Genomic DNA, 17,016 nt, shown 5'->3' on the forward strand with positions numbered 1-17,016 from the left:
GTGAGGAGTCTGACCTGGGTCTCACTAGGCTAACAGCAAGGTGTCAGCAGGGCTACATTCTTCTCTGGAAGCTCTAGAGAATCCATTTTCTTACTTTCCTATCTTTTAGAGCTACCCACCATTCTTGACTCGTGGCCCCTTCTCCATCTTCAAAGCCAGCAATGTTGCCTCTCACTCTTAGTCTATTGTCACATCTTTGTCTGACCAGGGAAGACTCTTAGCTTTTAAGGACTCATGAGATTGCACTGGGCTCACATTGATAATTCTGGATAATCTGATCTCAGTGTGTCACCTTAAACCATTTACATTTACATTTCCACAAGTTCCAGAGATTAGGGTATGGACAAAGCCTCCGAACTATCTACCAACAAGGATGTTTAACTCCACTGAGCACACGCCAGGCATATTTCTCTATTCCATAGGCATCTATAGAATCCAGAAATAGTTTTATCTCTTTTTTTTTTAATAGTTTTATGTCTTAATGAAACCCATGAAAATCAGGGCTATTACTTGGCTATTGTTAGAGATAACATTCTAGGGAAAATTAGTTGTAAATTGCCAATCAGTTTCTTTTTGGTACAATTAAAGTAGTAATAACACGGGTCTTACATTCCTAATAATTTCCACTGTGATATCAGGTGAAGTATACAGTGACTCCTGGGCTCCCTTCCATGTAAAACTATGTTTATTTATTGATTTCAGGACAGTGTGGGTCACTGGATAGCTAGGACATCAGTAACAGGAATCTGGAGGGCAGGGTGGACAGAGTGGAAACAGGAAGGCAGTTGTTCTCCAAAAATGCTGCCTCATCATCAAATTTTAAGGGTAGATTTTTTTTTTAATTTTTTTTTCAACGTTTATTTATTTTGGGGACAGAGAGAGACAGAGCATGAACCGGGGAGGGGCAGAGAGAGAGGGAGACACAGAATCAGAAACAGGCTCCAGGCTCTGAGCCATCAGCCCAGAGCCTGATGCGGGGCTCGAACTCACGGACCGCGAGATCGTGACCTGGCTGAAGTCGGACGCTTAACCGACTGCGCCACCCAGGCGCCCCTAAGGGTAGATATTGATACAGTGTTATAAAAAATGTGTTAGAGAAAGCAGTATAAAAGTACGAATTGGTCTGTGTCACATATAACAACAAATCAATCAGTAAAAGGAAGGCACACTTTTATGTGTTAACTCCTTCACCAAGCAACAGCGGACATCTGTGTAGCCCAGCCCCGACTCTCAGCAGCCCAGGTGGTGCCTTCTTTCTTGCTTGCGGCCCTAGTGTCAGAAAAGGGCCACGGCCTGATGATAGAGTCTGCAGCTTGCTGGTGAGGGTCTGTAACATTCACTGGATTCCCTGAGGGAGGCCAAGGCCGAAAAAAACAGTCAAAAACCACTGAGTGACAGCCAAGTAGCACTCCAAAAAAAGTAAGAAATTATACTGGCTTGAAAAAATCATGGATCACTTGTGACACCAAAGTCAGCATTATGACAGTAAGACGATCGCTAAAAACTAAAGAAAAGTCTAGCCCCTGACAACAACTTTGTCAGCATTTTCATGACAACTTAAGGTTGTGGCTATTCCCCAGCACCTTGATGGAGTGGAGTTGACTTATAGCCACAAAATCTGTATCTCTTCACCAGACCTTCCCCCTGCAAATGTACAACCAACAACTTTAAAAAGAAGCTTTTAGAAAGCCATGGATAAAACTTCAAAGACAAATTTTGTTCTACATTTCTGATCAATGTCTACTATGTGAGGTGTAAGTTCATTTCCAAAGAATAGGAATTGCTTTAGGGAGAGATTTTTCTGCCAAATAGTTTTTTTTGTTGTTGTTTGTTTTTTCTTTTTTAAGTTTATTTATTTATTTTGAGACAGACAGAGACAGCACAAGTCGGGGAGGCACAGACAGAGAGGGGGACAGAGGATCCAAAGTGGGTTCTGTGCTGACAGCAGAGAGCCCAACGCAGGGCTCGAACTCACCAACCGCGAGGTCATGACCTAAGCCAAAGTGGGACACTTAACTGACTGAGCCACCCGGGCACCCCTTTCTGCCAAATAGCTTTTAAAAAAACATTAAGCCTCAGACATCACCACTAGGTGGTAAGACATATGAAGGACAGAGAAATATATTAAATAAAACCATGAGTGAAATCAGCCAAATCTAAAATCTGGGAAATTCCAAAGGATCAATGAGACAGTATTTTCAACAAGCCCGTGACATGGAGTAGGTGGGACAGAGGAAACTTTCATAGTAGAAGAAACAAAACCCCACAATTGGAGACACATCAGCTAAATGTGATGTATGGGATTTGTGGATTCCAGATTCTAACCAACCCATTATAAAAGACTTCTTTGAGATAACTGGGAAAGTCTTAACATGGCCTAGGATATGGGTGGTGCTGATTAGTTACTGCTAACTTTGTTGGGTGTGGCAATAATTTGGTTATACCATACTTCTAAAAGTTCCCATCTGTTAGAGAATCATATTAAAGTAAATCCAGGTAAAATAATATGAAGTCCTGGATTTGTTTTAAAATACTCCAAACGTATTCATGAATTATTATACAACCAAAAAGTAAATAAAGTTCAAAAACTAAAGATACATATACACCCAAAGAATTTACATGTACTGTATACAAAATACAGTAAAATGTGAGTAGAAAACAATGTCTCAGATGAACGATTTCCTCTAGGGGACCACGGTACTTTAGCTTAACTGAAGATCAGCATAACATTTTCAGGGTTACGTTATTTATTAATTATGTCATAAGATCTGTCATGGGCTAAACTGTAACCTGCCCCCCAAATTCATACACTGCCGTCCTAACTCCCATCACCTCAGAATATGACTGAGTTAGGGGACAGGGTCTTTAAAGAGGTAATTAAGTTAACAGGAGGTCATCAAGGTGGACCCAACAGGTGGTCATCAAGTGTGACTGGTATCCTTATAAAAAGAGGATATTAGGACACATAAAGGTGAAGAAGGCAGACGACGTGAAGACACAGGGAAAAGACAGCCATCCACAAGTCCCGAGGAGAGAGACCTCAGAGGAAACAACCCTGCTTGCTGACACCTTGATCTTGGACTCTCGGCCTCCAGAATTGTAAGAAAATACATTTCTGTTGTTTAAGCCACTCAGTCTGTGGTACTTTATGATGGCAGCCCTGGCATGATTTTTTTTTTTTTAAATTTATCCTTCTTTTACCCTCCCTACATGGCAACAAACCACTAGAAATAAGAATGGTCCTAAATGTGTGGGCATTATATCTTCTCGTGCACAGTGTTTAAGAAAAAATAGCACCTCTGAAACTCTGAACACTAAAGCATTTATTTTATTAAATTTTTTTAATGTTTATTTATTTTTGAGAGAGTGCAAGAGACAGCAGGGGAGGGGTAGAGAGAGAGGGAGACACAGAATCCGAAGCAGGCTCCAGGCTCCAAGCTGTTAGCACAGAGCCCAATGCGGGGCTCGAACTCACAAACTGCAAGATCGTGACCTGGGCCGAAGTCCGACACTTAAGTGACTGAGCCACCAGGCACCCCTAACACTGAAGCATTTAATATACCCATGTGGACAGGGAAACAGCCCAAACCACACTATTGGTGGCAAACTGAAATCAAGATTGAACTGGAGAAGGGTTCAGCTCCAGTAATCATACAACCTCTCATACTCTGGAAGCTTAGAAAACGACAGCCATACCAGAAACATGGCTATTTCTTCTGACATCAAAAGAAATGCTCTCAGCTTAGACGCAGCCGTCCCTCGTAACTGAAAAACAGTGCCAAAATAATCGTCTACTAAGATCAAAGCTCTCATAACATCCACAGAAAGAAGTAGAGAACCCCAGTTCCTCCTGCACAGGGAGGTCCTGGACACCCACAGGACAGACAAGCAGGAAGGCAAGTATTTCTTCTGACCAGAGTCCCAATCTGGCAGTAGAAGGTGGTAGAATCCAGCACCAGACCGTCTGCCACAGTGCTTTTATATGCAAATCTCATTCAATCTTAATCAAGAAGGAAGATCACCGAGAGTGAAAAAGCCCAGAGAACACCTCTCTTTCCATCAGCCCCACACCTGAACTGCTCACGTCCACAAATCATCTTTAAAAGTCCTTTGGAGGGGCGCCTGGGTGGCGCAGTTGGTTAAGCGTCCGACTTCAGCCAGGTCACGATCTCACGGTCCGTGAGTTCGAGCCCCGCGTCAGGCTCTGGGCTGATGGCTCGGAGCCTGGAGCCTGCTTCCGATTCTGTGTCTCCCTCTCTCTCTGCCCCTCCCCCGTTCATGCTCTGTCTCTCTCTGTCCCAAAAATAAATAAACGTTGAAAAAAAAAATTAAAAAAATAATAATAATAAAAGTCCTTTGGATTTCTGGGGCGCCTGGGTGGTTCAGTCCATTAAGCATCCAAATTTGGCTCAGGTTATGATCTCACAGTCCGTGTGTTTGAGTCTGCATCGGGCTCTGTGCTGACAACTCAGAGCCTGGAGCTTGCTTCGGATTCTGTGTCTCCTCTCTGCCCCTGCCCCACTCATGCTGTCTCTGAAAAATAAATAAATGTTAAAAAAATAAAAAAATAAATAAAAGTCCTTTGGATTTCAAATTGGATAGCTGGTGCTTGAACGGGTCCAAAATATATCTGAACTCCTATCTATATTCTTCCTATCATGGTGTAATTTTTATTCTAATTTGAAACCAGCAAATGAAGTTCAGAATCACCGACTAAATGAAATAAATCGGAAGACTAAAAACTGGTGTTCAAACACCCACATTCAGTGCTTGGTCTAGTAGCATATGTCAAGAATGACAAATGTATTGGGCAACTGGGCGGCTCAGCCGGTTAAGCATCTGACTTTGGCTCAGGTCACGATCTCACAGTTCGTGGGTTTGAGCCCCGCATCGGGCTCTGTGCTGAGAGCTCAGAGCCTGGAGCCTGCTTTGGATTCTGTCTCCTTCTCTCTGCCCTCACCCCACTTGTGCTCTGTGTCTCAACAATAAATTTTAAAAAAATAATTTAAAAAAAAAGAATGACAAATGTATTAATGTGGATGTTTGTGTTCTGCAGAATAGACCATCTTAATCTCAGAATAATCATGGCTTCTTCAAGAATGCCACCTTTCCGAATTCATCGTAATAGTGGACTTGGAGAGGCCCATCCAAATTTGACCCCGTAAGACAGACTGAGCTCTGCTTTCTGTTCTTCTAGCACCAGGACCCTCCAGGAGTCACAAATTGATCCCCGCATCTCACTGGTTTTGTTTCTACCTGATACACCCACTCACTAAAACCTCAGTTTCATCTACTAAAAAAAAAAAAAAAAGTATTTTCCCTGCCTGAGACAGAAAACCCGTGATCCTGAGAAATTAAGCAAAAAGCAAAGTCCTTGGAGAAAATGCAGTGGGTTGAAGGGGGAAAGGGTGGAAAGGCTCAGGGCTCAACACGAAGCAGCCCAAATTCTTGCTACCTGGAGTGTGACAAGCAGAAAGACAGAGGCTGTGATGAAGAGGCAAGATGCCAAAAGCTTCCTCCTCTGAATCCACACCATGCTGCCCGGCCCTGGGTGACTGACAGAGGGCCGGCCTGGCTACCAGGTGTTCTCGAGTCGGCCCACAGCCCAAGACAACTTCACGTGAAGGAACCATCTGGGTGCGGATGTCTTCCACTGCCATTCCTGCTGGGACCTGGTCTCCATGAAGGGCTGGGATCCGAGGTTCCGAGAGGGCCTGGCTTGGCATCGAGAGGAAACAGCATGCAGTCTTCTTAAACTATCATCAGAGCAGCTGGAGATTTCTTCAAACCAGAAGGCATCCAAAAAGTCTGTAACAAACGAATAATCTTTTAGCCATGGTGCAGAATATTTAATAAATGTAGTCTTTCAGGGCTGTCAGGTAGAAACCCAAGGCTTTAAAACGAAAAGGAACCTTTGAGATCATGTAGTCCTCACTCCTAGATAAGGAAACCAAGATCAGAGAGAGGAAGTGACCTGGTCAAGGTCACACAGCCCATCAGAGGAGAGTGGCAGATCTATATAGTTAGGTCCTGGGTCTAAAATTCTGATGCCACTTAATTTTCCCTGCCATCAGAAGATTGAATTCCACAAGTCACTTATATGGAGTCACTTCTTCCACCCAGGTTTCAAAGGACTAGAGAAATAGAATAGAAATTACCAGGATTATCCACCCACTCCCATATAAAGTAGGGAAAAAACAAATAAAAGTTCAAAAATGGATAATGATCAACAGACCCAAACTTCCTCTATGGAAAACAACTTCAGCCACAACATAAGGAACACAAGGAATTCTGATTATTGATTTAGTTGTTTAGTCTTTTATAGCAAGTGTAACAAAGCAGTGGGTTCTGTGAGCAGTATGATTCTCTGGAAGTTCTCAAATAAGATTTCCATCTATCTGAAATGGATGATCGTTTCAAAAAGTTTTATTTAGTTTTTTTTAAATGTTTATTTATTTGTGTGAGAGACCGAGAGAGCACAAGCAGGGGAGGGGCAGAGAGAGAGGGAGACACAGAATCCTAAGCAGTCTCCAGGCTCTCAGCTGTCAGCTATAGAGCCCGACATGGGGCTTGAACCCACCAACTGTGAGATCATGCTCTGAGCCAAAGTTGGACACTTAACCGACTAAGCCACCCAGGTGCCCCTCAAAAAGTTTTAAAAGTGAACTAAAAAGTTCCAATGTCTTTTTTATTGATTTTTTAAATGTTTATTTATTTTTGAGAGAGAGAGTAAGAGAACATGAGTGGGGTAGGGGCAGAGAAAGAGGGAGACAGAGGATCCAAAGCTGGCTCTACACTGACAGCAGGAGGCCTGACTTGGAGATCATGACCTGAGCTGAAGTCAAACGTTTAACCAACTGAGCCACGCAGGTGCCCCCAAAAGAATACCTTTTATTCCCATGGTTCTGTGAAGTCAAATGTCTTTGTCAAATGACATGGTGGAGTTCAGAATAGAGCAAGGATCGATATTCCTGAGGCTGCTCTACAGTACTCCAAAAATCTGGTTCTAAGATCTGATTGTACATCTCCCAGATAATAGCCTTAAGAATTAAAAATATAAAAATGATGTAGAATTCTGGTTAAAAACATTGGCCTTAAAGGTATACTCTCCTCTCATGCACCTACCTTCATTTACTTTTAAGTCCAGGCTAAGTCCCTCGGCAACAAAATGACTCTTGGTTTCAGAAATCACCAATGGTGTGTTTTTCTTTTTCCCACAGAATTCCTGCAATCCACAGTGACTAAGGGAACAGGACCTAGAGTCAGCCGGCCAAGGTTCAAATCTCAACTCTCCAGCTGGTTTAACCTAGCCTCTCAATATCTCAATTTCCAAAATGTAGATAATAAGCCTGCCTAATCAGAAGGTTATTAAGAATTCCGTAAGATTGCTGAAACACTTATTTCAGAGCACGGTACCTACTCTGTACCAGTAACTATTTACTATCTTATTTGTAAATATTATACTTTTTATTATACTTTTAAGTGTAAAACGAAGCTGAATTCATATCAAGTATGTTGCTGCCCGACCAACTGGAACTTCAAAAGCAGAAATACTCGCTTTGCCAAAGAAAAGGAGACCACTAATGTTTGTTGAGTGACCTATTGTGAGAGAGGCCCTTCCTAAGTGCTCAGCGTGCCTGAGACCATTCAAACCTCCTACAACTCTATGGAGGGAGCAATTGCTGTCCTTATTTTTAAGGATGAGAAAACGAGATCCGAAGGAAGTCAAGTAACTTACCCAAGATCACAACTTTGATAAGTACAAGCAAAAACTGGTCCGGCTCTGCAGTTCATGTACGGTTTTACATTTTTTAACACTAAGATTATAAAATTCCCACCCAACAATACTAGCACAGATTATCTGCTTTAATCATAGAAAAAAACCTGTAGGGCGCCTGGGTGGCTCACTCGGTTAAGCGTCCAACTCTTGGTGTCGGCTCCAGTCATGATCTTGCGGTTTCAGGAGTTCAAGCCCCACGTCCGGCTCTGTGCTGGCAGCACAAAGCCTGCTTAAGGTTCTCCCTCTCTCTGCCCCTCCCCTGCTCGTGCTGTCTCGGTCTCTCTCAAAATCAATAAACTTAAAAAAAAATTTTTTTAAGTCATAGAAAAAAATGTGTTCTATACAGCTTCTATACAGCTATACAGAATAGCTTTCCGTCAGCTGGTATACCAGAGAAAAAATTAACAAAAACCCATAAGAACCTGAGAAATGCCTTTCCTTCCACTCAGTCAATGCTAATAGCTATTAACTATATAAAACGTGGAGCAAGCACTTTGAGTTTCAATCCTGGCTCTGTCATTTATATGTAATATAAATTTGGACAAGTTACTAAATCTTTCTAAGCTTCAGTTTCTTCACAATAAAGAAGAAACATTGACTATTATTCTTTCTTTCCCTTGCAGAACAGAAAGATGATCAAATTTCTGTGTTATACACAAAGGCAATTTATTATAGCTATAATTAATGTAAACCAGATTAGGTCATGAAATATTACCACCTTAAGTGGGTGTCAAACTGTATCATTTTCAGAAGACTTTACAGATATCACTCCACTTGATCTTATTGGTAACCACTCTGTAAAGTAAGCAAGGTAGGTTTTATTCTCAGTTCCCACAAATAAGGAAACTGAGCCTTGGCAAGTTGAAGCGATTTGCCCAAGATCATAGTTTTCAAAGGCTAGAGTGGGTCCAGAAATCAGGTCGCCGGTCTCCAGGATCACAGGAAAGAGATGGGGCAAATAGTGGCAGCTTGTTAGGAGGACAAGAGGGTCAGAAATAATGGAAAATAAAAGACAGGGAGAGAATGGGAGATATAGTTTGGGATATTTTTACAGCGGCTGCAATGCTGTCCTACGGCCCGTCCTAGGTAGGGCCTTTTTTAAGTCTTTACATGGCTGTGTGAACTATGACAAAAGAATTTAGTGTTACAAATTCCCTTTCATCCACAGAATCTCAATTTAGCTTATATTCTCAAAGCCAGAGGTATAGTGAGGTCTCAGGGACCAAGCTGTGATGATATACCAAACACTATTTTAAAGAATAGAGCCAGTTAGTGGGGATGGGTTTATGATTTATCACAAGCAGCAATCAACCAGACCTTGGGGCACATCAATCTAATATATGGTATTAATGACCCAGGAGCTTGTCAACAAGGCAACAGTCCCCCCACTGGAGGGACAGATGGGTTTGCAGAGAGCATGGTGAAAGCCAGTAAGCACCAGCGCAATGGGATTCCAGAGGGAAAGCTCCCTTCTGTTTGGTCATTGCCCACAAGGTGAATCTCAGAGTCCACCAAGAGGGTGGCCCCAGAACACTCCTTTCCCGGATGAAGCAATGGGTGTTTGTGCAGACAACCATGGGAGATAACATCGGAAATGGACACTCACTAACCAACCTTCTTGACCCCCGAGCCGAGCATCTGAAATGCATTGTTCGGCTTGCGTGCTCTGCCTGGGGCTGGCCATCTGCTGCCCAGAGTGAGATTTGAAGCTGAGCGTGACTACCTCACACTCCTGCAGGTGCTAGTGCATCAACACCAACGACACTTTCACTCTAAAATAATTTCCAATGTCTCCACTTTGTTTTGAATTAAAATAGAGGAGATATCTTAAAGCAAACTAGCAGTCTGAGGGTGCCAGCCTCAAGTTTCAGCCATGCAGCGCCGGTCCAAGGTACAGGGTCTTAGAAATGGAGCTGAGAAATGATTTCCGCCGTGTCTCTGAGGATAAAATGAGAAAGTGAGCATGGGAGATGCACAGGGTTTTCTGACCCTGACACTTTGTGTGTGTCTGTCTTTTCCTCCCTGTCCCCACTGGCAGGGCAAAGAAGTGAGGCAGAGGCAGGGAGTTGTGGGGAGGCTCCTTTGATCATCTCTCTTCTAGTTACTGGTGCGTCAATTGAGTTAATAAGCGACTGCCTAAACAGAGTTTAAGGTTATGCCAGGGAAAGTCTTTAAATGGAATGTGTCTAATTACCAGATTTAAATTATTCCCACAAAAGCATAATTTCTCAAGTAGGTTTGACTCTCCCAAGTACATTTTCATTTTATAATGTATAAGCCCTCACAATATCCCTGAAATATGGCTGCCCTGGGAAAGACAGATGATGGTAGGCTGGTGGGGAAGTCTAAGGGCTTTTGGACAACTCTCCAGGAACTTTTTAACCCCTCCATTCAACACTTCTCTTGCATTCCTATCTGGTTACTGCATAAGCCTGACAACTGGTGTTCCTACCGGTCTGACCCCTTGCACTCTCTCCACTTGCCTGTAGAGTTGTTTCTATAATGTCAACTGGACATCTCTCCTCCGATGAAAATCCATCAATGGCTTCCCACAGATTTCAAGATAAAGATCAAATTGAGTAGCTTAGAAAAACAAGACTCCCTGGACCCTGCCCTGCTTCTCCAGCTTCTAACCACACATACACTTCGTTCTGACTATTCCTTGAATGTAGCTTCCTGTTCTGTGCTCTAGTCTCCACCTAGCACATCCACACCTCTCTTCCACTAGCCTAGCCATTCTTCTGGACTTTCCAAGCCAAGTGCTTTGGCAAGCTTTACCCCTCCCAATGCCAAGTGGGGAGATCTAGGTCCACATCATTGTGATTGTTCCTGTCACAGTGGTGGAAAGAATGCAGGAAGCTGGCACTTTTCAGGAAACTTTCTGAAGATGCTTTATGAGATGGATATAAAGCAATTGTTGAACACTAAAAAGCTGACTTATTCTAACCTAGTGCCTGCGTCTGTTCCTTGGGCACCTGGTGAACGTGGAGTGATGGTTCCGGCCTCCACTTCCATCCAATTTACTTTATTAACATTTATTGGTGTTCATTTTCCTCACTCTTTTTAAACAGACTTCATATGTTGCTGAGCACTTATTTTTATGTAGAGTGCTTGGCGTTGCAGACTCTATCCTGGAAGTTCATCCTCTTCCACCAACCACACATTTCAGGGGAGACATGTTGAGAATAATGAGAGAGAAAGGAATACTGGCAAGCCATGTGAATCAAGACAGGTGATTAATGGAGGGACAGAATTTGTAGCCTGAGACTTTCACATCTCTATTATAGAAACGAAGGTGATGCCATTGTTAAACTCTTAAATTCTGGATATGCTGAAGCACTCAAATGATGTGGTATTAATACAGTCTCAATCAGTGGGTCTACTTAAGCTAAATTAAAACACACCCAGACCAAAAAATGAAAACAAATCAAAAGATCATCTGCTTTGATCATTTATGTAATCATGAATGAGGTACTGGTTAAACAACACCAACACAATGTGGCTAATACTTCACATGCCCGAAGACAAAGGGCTGGACCAGGTGATCTGGGGTTTCATCCCAAAATGAAGCGTTCTCATCCCATGAAGAGTGTCCAGGAGGAAAAACTCTCCACAGAAGAAAGATTAATCAAGAGACAGGTGATCAAGATAATTTGAGCCATCATAAACTAAGGGTTCTGGAAATATGAAGAACTATTTCTGTATAACAAGTTTAGGATTAGTTTATTTTCATTCTCTTTTTTAGCAACTCATCATTAACTTTGAAAACTCAAATTTTATTCTCAAAGAAATATCTGAAAAACACTGTAAATAAAAACAAACTTTTTTTGGGGGTGGCTGGGTGGTGCAGTCGGTTAAGCGTCCGACTTCAGCCAGGTCACGATCTCGCGGTCCGGGAGTTCAAGCCCCGCGTCGGGCTCTGGGCTGATGGCTCAGAGCCTGGAGCCTGTTTCCGATTCTGTGTCTCCCTCTCTCTCTGCCCCTCCCCCGTTCATGCTCTGTCTCTCTCTGTCCCAAAAATAAATAAACGTTGAAAAAAAAATTAAAAAAAAACAAAAACAAAAACTTTTTTTTCCCAATTTTTAACAACCCATGATGAGAAACACTATAAAGCTTATTGGGAAATGCTGGTAATTGAATTAGATGTTGCATTCCCACTGAAATCGGCACTTTACGCTCCACATTTAGAAAGCATTTAAACATGGGTTGGAAATGCCAGTATCCGAGCAATACTTAGACATATGTGAATAACATTATTGTCGGTCCAAACTATGTCCTTTTTCTTTATTTTCTAAAGATCCTGGTCTGAATTTTTTTAAACATACTGTTTGTAAGATAAACAGGGGTTTTTTTTAAGTGAACAATGAAAGAGGAGCCATATAACAGTAACAGTTAAGACTGCCTATTTAATTCAGTTACACACTGCCATCTAGCAGGAAGCCAGCATGGGAAGCCAGCAGTTTCAAAAATGGAGCCGACTTGAATGAGCCTCTGATGCTAGGACATTGCCTGTGGCTTTCAGGCCTAAGGAGAAAGTTCTGAGATTGAGGTTAGGGTGCTTCCTGACTGGTGGCTCTGCCACTTTAGTGTGCAAATACCTGGGTTGCTTATTCAACGGTTGACCAGACCCCACCTGAAAGCCCTCCCTTTGAGACCACGAGGTGGATCAGAAACAATGCCCTAGTTGCAGTGTGACATCACTACCAAGCCCAAGATTGGTCATGAGCTTCTGGGTTGTCTCATCTTGAGAGAAGGAAGGGCATGCAAGGAGAATGACGTCCTGAAGACCCACTTGCCATACTGAAAATTGTACCCAGCCAGAGTGCAAGCACTCCACACAATGAAATTAACAACCCAAGTCACCACATGCATTTTAGGGAGCTGTGGCAGCGAGTAGGGGGCAGTCTGTTGGAGCTGTGAAGAGAAGGAAAACAGTCATTTTGCGCGACACTTGCAACGTATCATTAAAAGGTGCCAGGAAGTGTCTTTAAATCACATCGATGTTATTTACACATCTTACACAAAACGAGGTCTACTCTGAGGGCGCTCATCAGGTGCAATAATACCTAAGAAATGGATTACACGTTGATAGCCTTGCCATTCAGAGGGCTCCCCCCATGGCATTTTCTCCGTTAAAAAAGCAGTGCTCGCTAGAGCTGGGCAGTCAGAATCGCTACTACTTCAGCACATAATTCCAGCAACAAGTGATTCTCACTGAAGACGTGGGGAAGAAGGAAGCAAGTCGCAACACACAAGCGGCAGAGTGAGGTTTTCGAATCGGTGGGGCGGGGAAGGTCACGGCAAACCCGCAGGGACGTGAAATCCCCCAGTCGCCCGCGGCTGAGACCCTCGCGCCTTCCCGGTGCTCCTGCGCGTCACCGGCCTCCCACCTGGGCTTTTTCGGCCCAAGATAGGTTTAAATCTCAGGCGGTGTCTCTGGAAAGCGCTGCCCAAGGCTTCCCAAAACGGACTTCGAGTCTTTTTCAGCACGCAACTCTTTCTCTTACGCACACTCCCTTCTGGGCACAAAGAGTAGGTGTGCTCCGGGTGCGTCCCGGCTTCCGTGCGCACCAGAAAAGTCTCCTTTTGTTTCTGGGTATCAAGACCCTGTCCCCACCAGGTATCATTGCAGCCCGAAAGACCCAGCGCCTCCCACTCACCTCGTCCCGGGTAGGAGGCTCGCTGGCGGCCGGCAGCCCTGCCGCTTTCCACTTTCAGTTTGCGCTCAGCCGGGGCTCGGGCGAAGACTCGGAAAGGAGGTTTGGGAAAAGCGGCATCACTTTCCGCGCTCGCAGGCCCAGCGATCCTCCATCCAGGTTTTCGCCGTTGCCGGGCTTAAAGGCCAGTCCACAGAGGTTCCTGGGAGTTTCTGCTTCTCCCTCGCTCGTGAGCCACCTCATTCCCAAAAAGTTCCTGGAAGACTCCTGAGATTCTCTATAGTAAGTCTCGGGACACTTGCTGCTTCTCAAACTCTGCTAGGACTGGAGCAAATTCAAAGTCACCTATTCAGGAAAACAGAACATGCCAGGCAAAGCAGAGACCTGGGGATACATTTAATCAGGTACCAGTGTTTGGTAGACTGAGCAGGATGATCTTTAGTTTTTAAAAAGTGGCGAAAGAAAACTAACTTCAGGCCACTGAATCCCAAATTTAGAGAACCCGTTTAAAATTATTTTTCCCTAGTCTGCAGGGAAGGTGATAAACCTAGGGAGGTAATTGAAGATCTTGGGAGGGCCAGGGCTTGGTTGAGGCAAGTGAGGCATCTAGGGCTTAAAATAGGAGACAGTGAGTCCTACAAGTGCAGGGCACATTGCAGGAACCTGAGAGTCATTGCTGCCCTGCGCCTGCCTCACTGTAGTGCCAGGAACCTCAATTAACTAGTCTGTAAAAACTGGTTGATAATAATGGTATCAACTTCAAGAAACACCAAACACACACACACACACACACACACACGAAACACCAAACTCAGAGGAAAAGACTGATAAATTGGATATCACTGAAAGCAAATTCTGTTCACCAAAAGACACTTAAGGAAAAACCAGAGTAGAAGATATTTACAGTAGATTTATCTAAGAAAGAATTCATATCCAGAATATTGCAAGAATGCCTAAAACACGATAAGAAAAAAAATCAAAAAAGCAACCTAATAAAAATCTCTGGGAAGGAAGGAACCGAAGACTTATACAGCACAAAGAGGAATATGAATGGCCAATAAGTATGTGAATGATGCTTAATTTCTTTAGTCATCAGGGAAAGGCAGATTAACACAATTATATACTACCACACATCCACCCATCCTAAAATGTGTATGGAACCACAAAAGACCTCAAATAGCCAAAGTATTCTTGAGAAAGAAGAATAAAACTGGAGGTATCACAATCCCAGATTTCAAGATATAAAAGCTATAGTAATTAAAACACTATGGTACTAGCATAAAAACAGCCACAGAAATCAATGGAACAGGATAGAGAACCAAGATATAAGCCCACACCTATATGGTCAATCAATCTATGACAAAGAAGGCAAGAATATAAAATGGGGCAAAGAGAGTTGTTTCAATAAATGGTGTTGGGAAAAACGGACAGCTACATAAAAACAAACTATACTGCTTTCTTACACCATACACAAAAATAAACTCAAAATGGATTAAAGACCTATATATGAGACCCCAAACCATAAAACTCCTAAAAGAAAACATAAGCAGCAATCTCCTGGACATTGCCCTTAGCAACATATTTATGCATATGTCTCCTGAGGCCAGTGAAACAAAAATGATTGGGAATACATCAAAATAAAAAGCTTTTGCACAGCAAAGGAAGCCATCAACAACAACAACAACAAAAAGGGCAATGTAGTGAATGGGAGAAGATATTTGCAAATGATATATCCAATGAGGGGTTCATATCCAAAATACATAAAGAACTTTTACAACTCGACATCAAAAAAACAATCGGATTTAAAAAAATGGGCAGAGGACCTGAATATGCAGTTTTCCAAAGAAGACATCCAGATAGCCAACAGACATAGGAAAAAATATCCAACATCACTGATCATTGGGGAAATAACCAAAGGCACAAGGAGATATCACCTCACACCAGTCAAAAAGGCCAGTATGAAAAAGACAAGAAATAGCAAGTGTTGGTTAGGAAGTGGAGAAGAAAGACCTCCTGGGCACTGCTGGTGGGGATGTAATTGGTACAGTCACTATGGAGAACAGTATGGAGACTCCTCAAAAAATTAAAAATAGAACCACCATATGAAGCAGTAATTCCACTTCTGGGTATCTGAAAAAAGTGAAACACTAACTCAAAAAAAGATATACAGTTGGCCCTTCAACAATGTGGGGGTTAGGGGCATGCCAACCCCCCCCCCCACCACATATTTGGTGTATGTATGATACATTGTGTTCCTACCATAAACTAAGCTAGAAAAAAGAAAATGTTAAGAAAATACTAAGGGGGAAAAAAAATGTGTGTACAGTACTATACTTTATTGAAAAAAAAATTCACATATAAATGGACCCATGCAATTCAAACCCACGTGTTGGAAGTGTTAATGGTATGCACCCCTAAATTCATTGCAGCATTATTTATAATACCTGAAGATACAGAAACAACCTACATGTCTATCAGTTGATGAATGGATAAGAAAATGCAGTATATATACACAATGGAATATTATTCAGCCATTAAAAATGAAATTTTGCCACTTGTGATGTGAATAGACCTAGAGGGCATTATGGTAAGTGAAATAAGTCAGAGGACAAATATCATATGATCTCACTTACACGTGGAATCTAAAAAACTAAAACAGAAAGGCAACAGAGCTCATAGAAACAGAACAGAATGTTTGGGGAAGGGGAGAGAAATGGGTGAAGGGGGTCAAAGGCAAACTTCTAGTTACAAAAATGACGGGATTTAATTTACAGATGGTGATTACAGTTAAAAATAAAAGTATATATTGCATATTTGAAAGTTGTGAAGAGAGTAGATCTTTGAAGTTCTCATCATTAGAAAAAAATTATAATTATATAGTGGCAAATGTTACCTAGGCTTATTGTGGTGATCCTCTTGCAATATATACATATATCGATCATTATTTTGTCCTACTGAAATTAATGTGTCAATTATAGCTCAGTTTAAAAAACTATTCACTGGGTTCACCTGTTGGTGGTGAGCAGGGAAGGAGTGTTATTCTAAATCAAACTGAAAAATACATCACTTCCCCTACTTAAAACAATTTGGGTAGTGTGGTGTGGTGACCCTGGTGAGTATTGTCTATCTTTGGATTTCTTCCACATCACTATTATTTTTTAAGAAGCTTCATCTTTTTGGGGCGCCTGGGTGGCGCAGTCGGTTAAGCGTCCGACTTCAGCCAGGTCACGATCGCGCAGTCCGTGAGTTCAAGCCCCGCGTCAGGCTCTGGGCTGATGGCTCAGAGCCTGGAGCCTGTTTCTGATTCTGTGTCTCCCTCTCTCTCTGCCCCTCCCCCATTCATGCTCTGTCTCTCTCTGTCCCAAAAATAAATAAACGTTGAAAAAAAAAAAAAGAAGCTTCATCTTTTTATTTATTTTTTCAATAATCTCTACACCCAAGGTAGGGCTGAACTCAAGACCTGGAGATCAAGAGTTGCACAATCTACCAATTGAGCCAGGCAGGCACCCCTCTTCCACATTATTTTAAACTTGATTTTAGGGGCACCTGGGTGGCGCAGTCAGTTAAGCGCCCGACTTC

At 42.6% G+C, this 17,016-nt stretch overlaps 1 protein-coding gene across 1 annotated transcript in view; it reads right to left on the reverse strand.

Moving 5' to 3' along the window:
• FUT10 (fucosyltransferase 10) overlaps window positions 1–14,150 on the reverse strand; it is an 80,778-nt gene extending 66,628 nt beyond the window's left edge. Inside the window, exons 1-2 of the mRNA XM_043561184.1 lie at window positions 13,441–14,150; window positions 5,456–5,808 (exon numbers count right to left, since the gene is read on the reverse strand). Coding sequence (XP_043417119.1) covers window positions 5,456–5,536 — 81 coding nt within the window. The 5' untranslated portion in view covers window positions 5,537–5,808; window positions 13,441–14,150. The remainder of the gene's footprint in view (window positions 1–5,455; window positions 5,809–13,440) is intronic.
• Between the last annotated feature and the right edge of the window lie 2,866 nt (window positions 14,151–17,016).

Source organism: Prionailurus bengalensis, chromosome B1, assembly GCF_016509475.1.
Source record: "Prionailurus bengalensis isolate Pbe53 chromosome B1, Fcat_Pben_1.1_paternal_pri, whole genome shotgun sequence".
In the NCBI taxonomy this organism is placed as follows: Eukaryota; Metazoa; Chordata; class Mammalia; order Carnivora; family Felidae; genus Prionailurus; species Prionailurus bengalensis.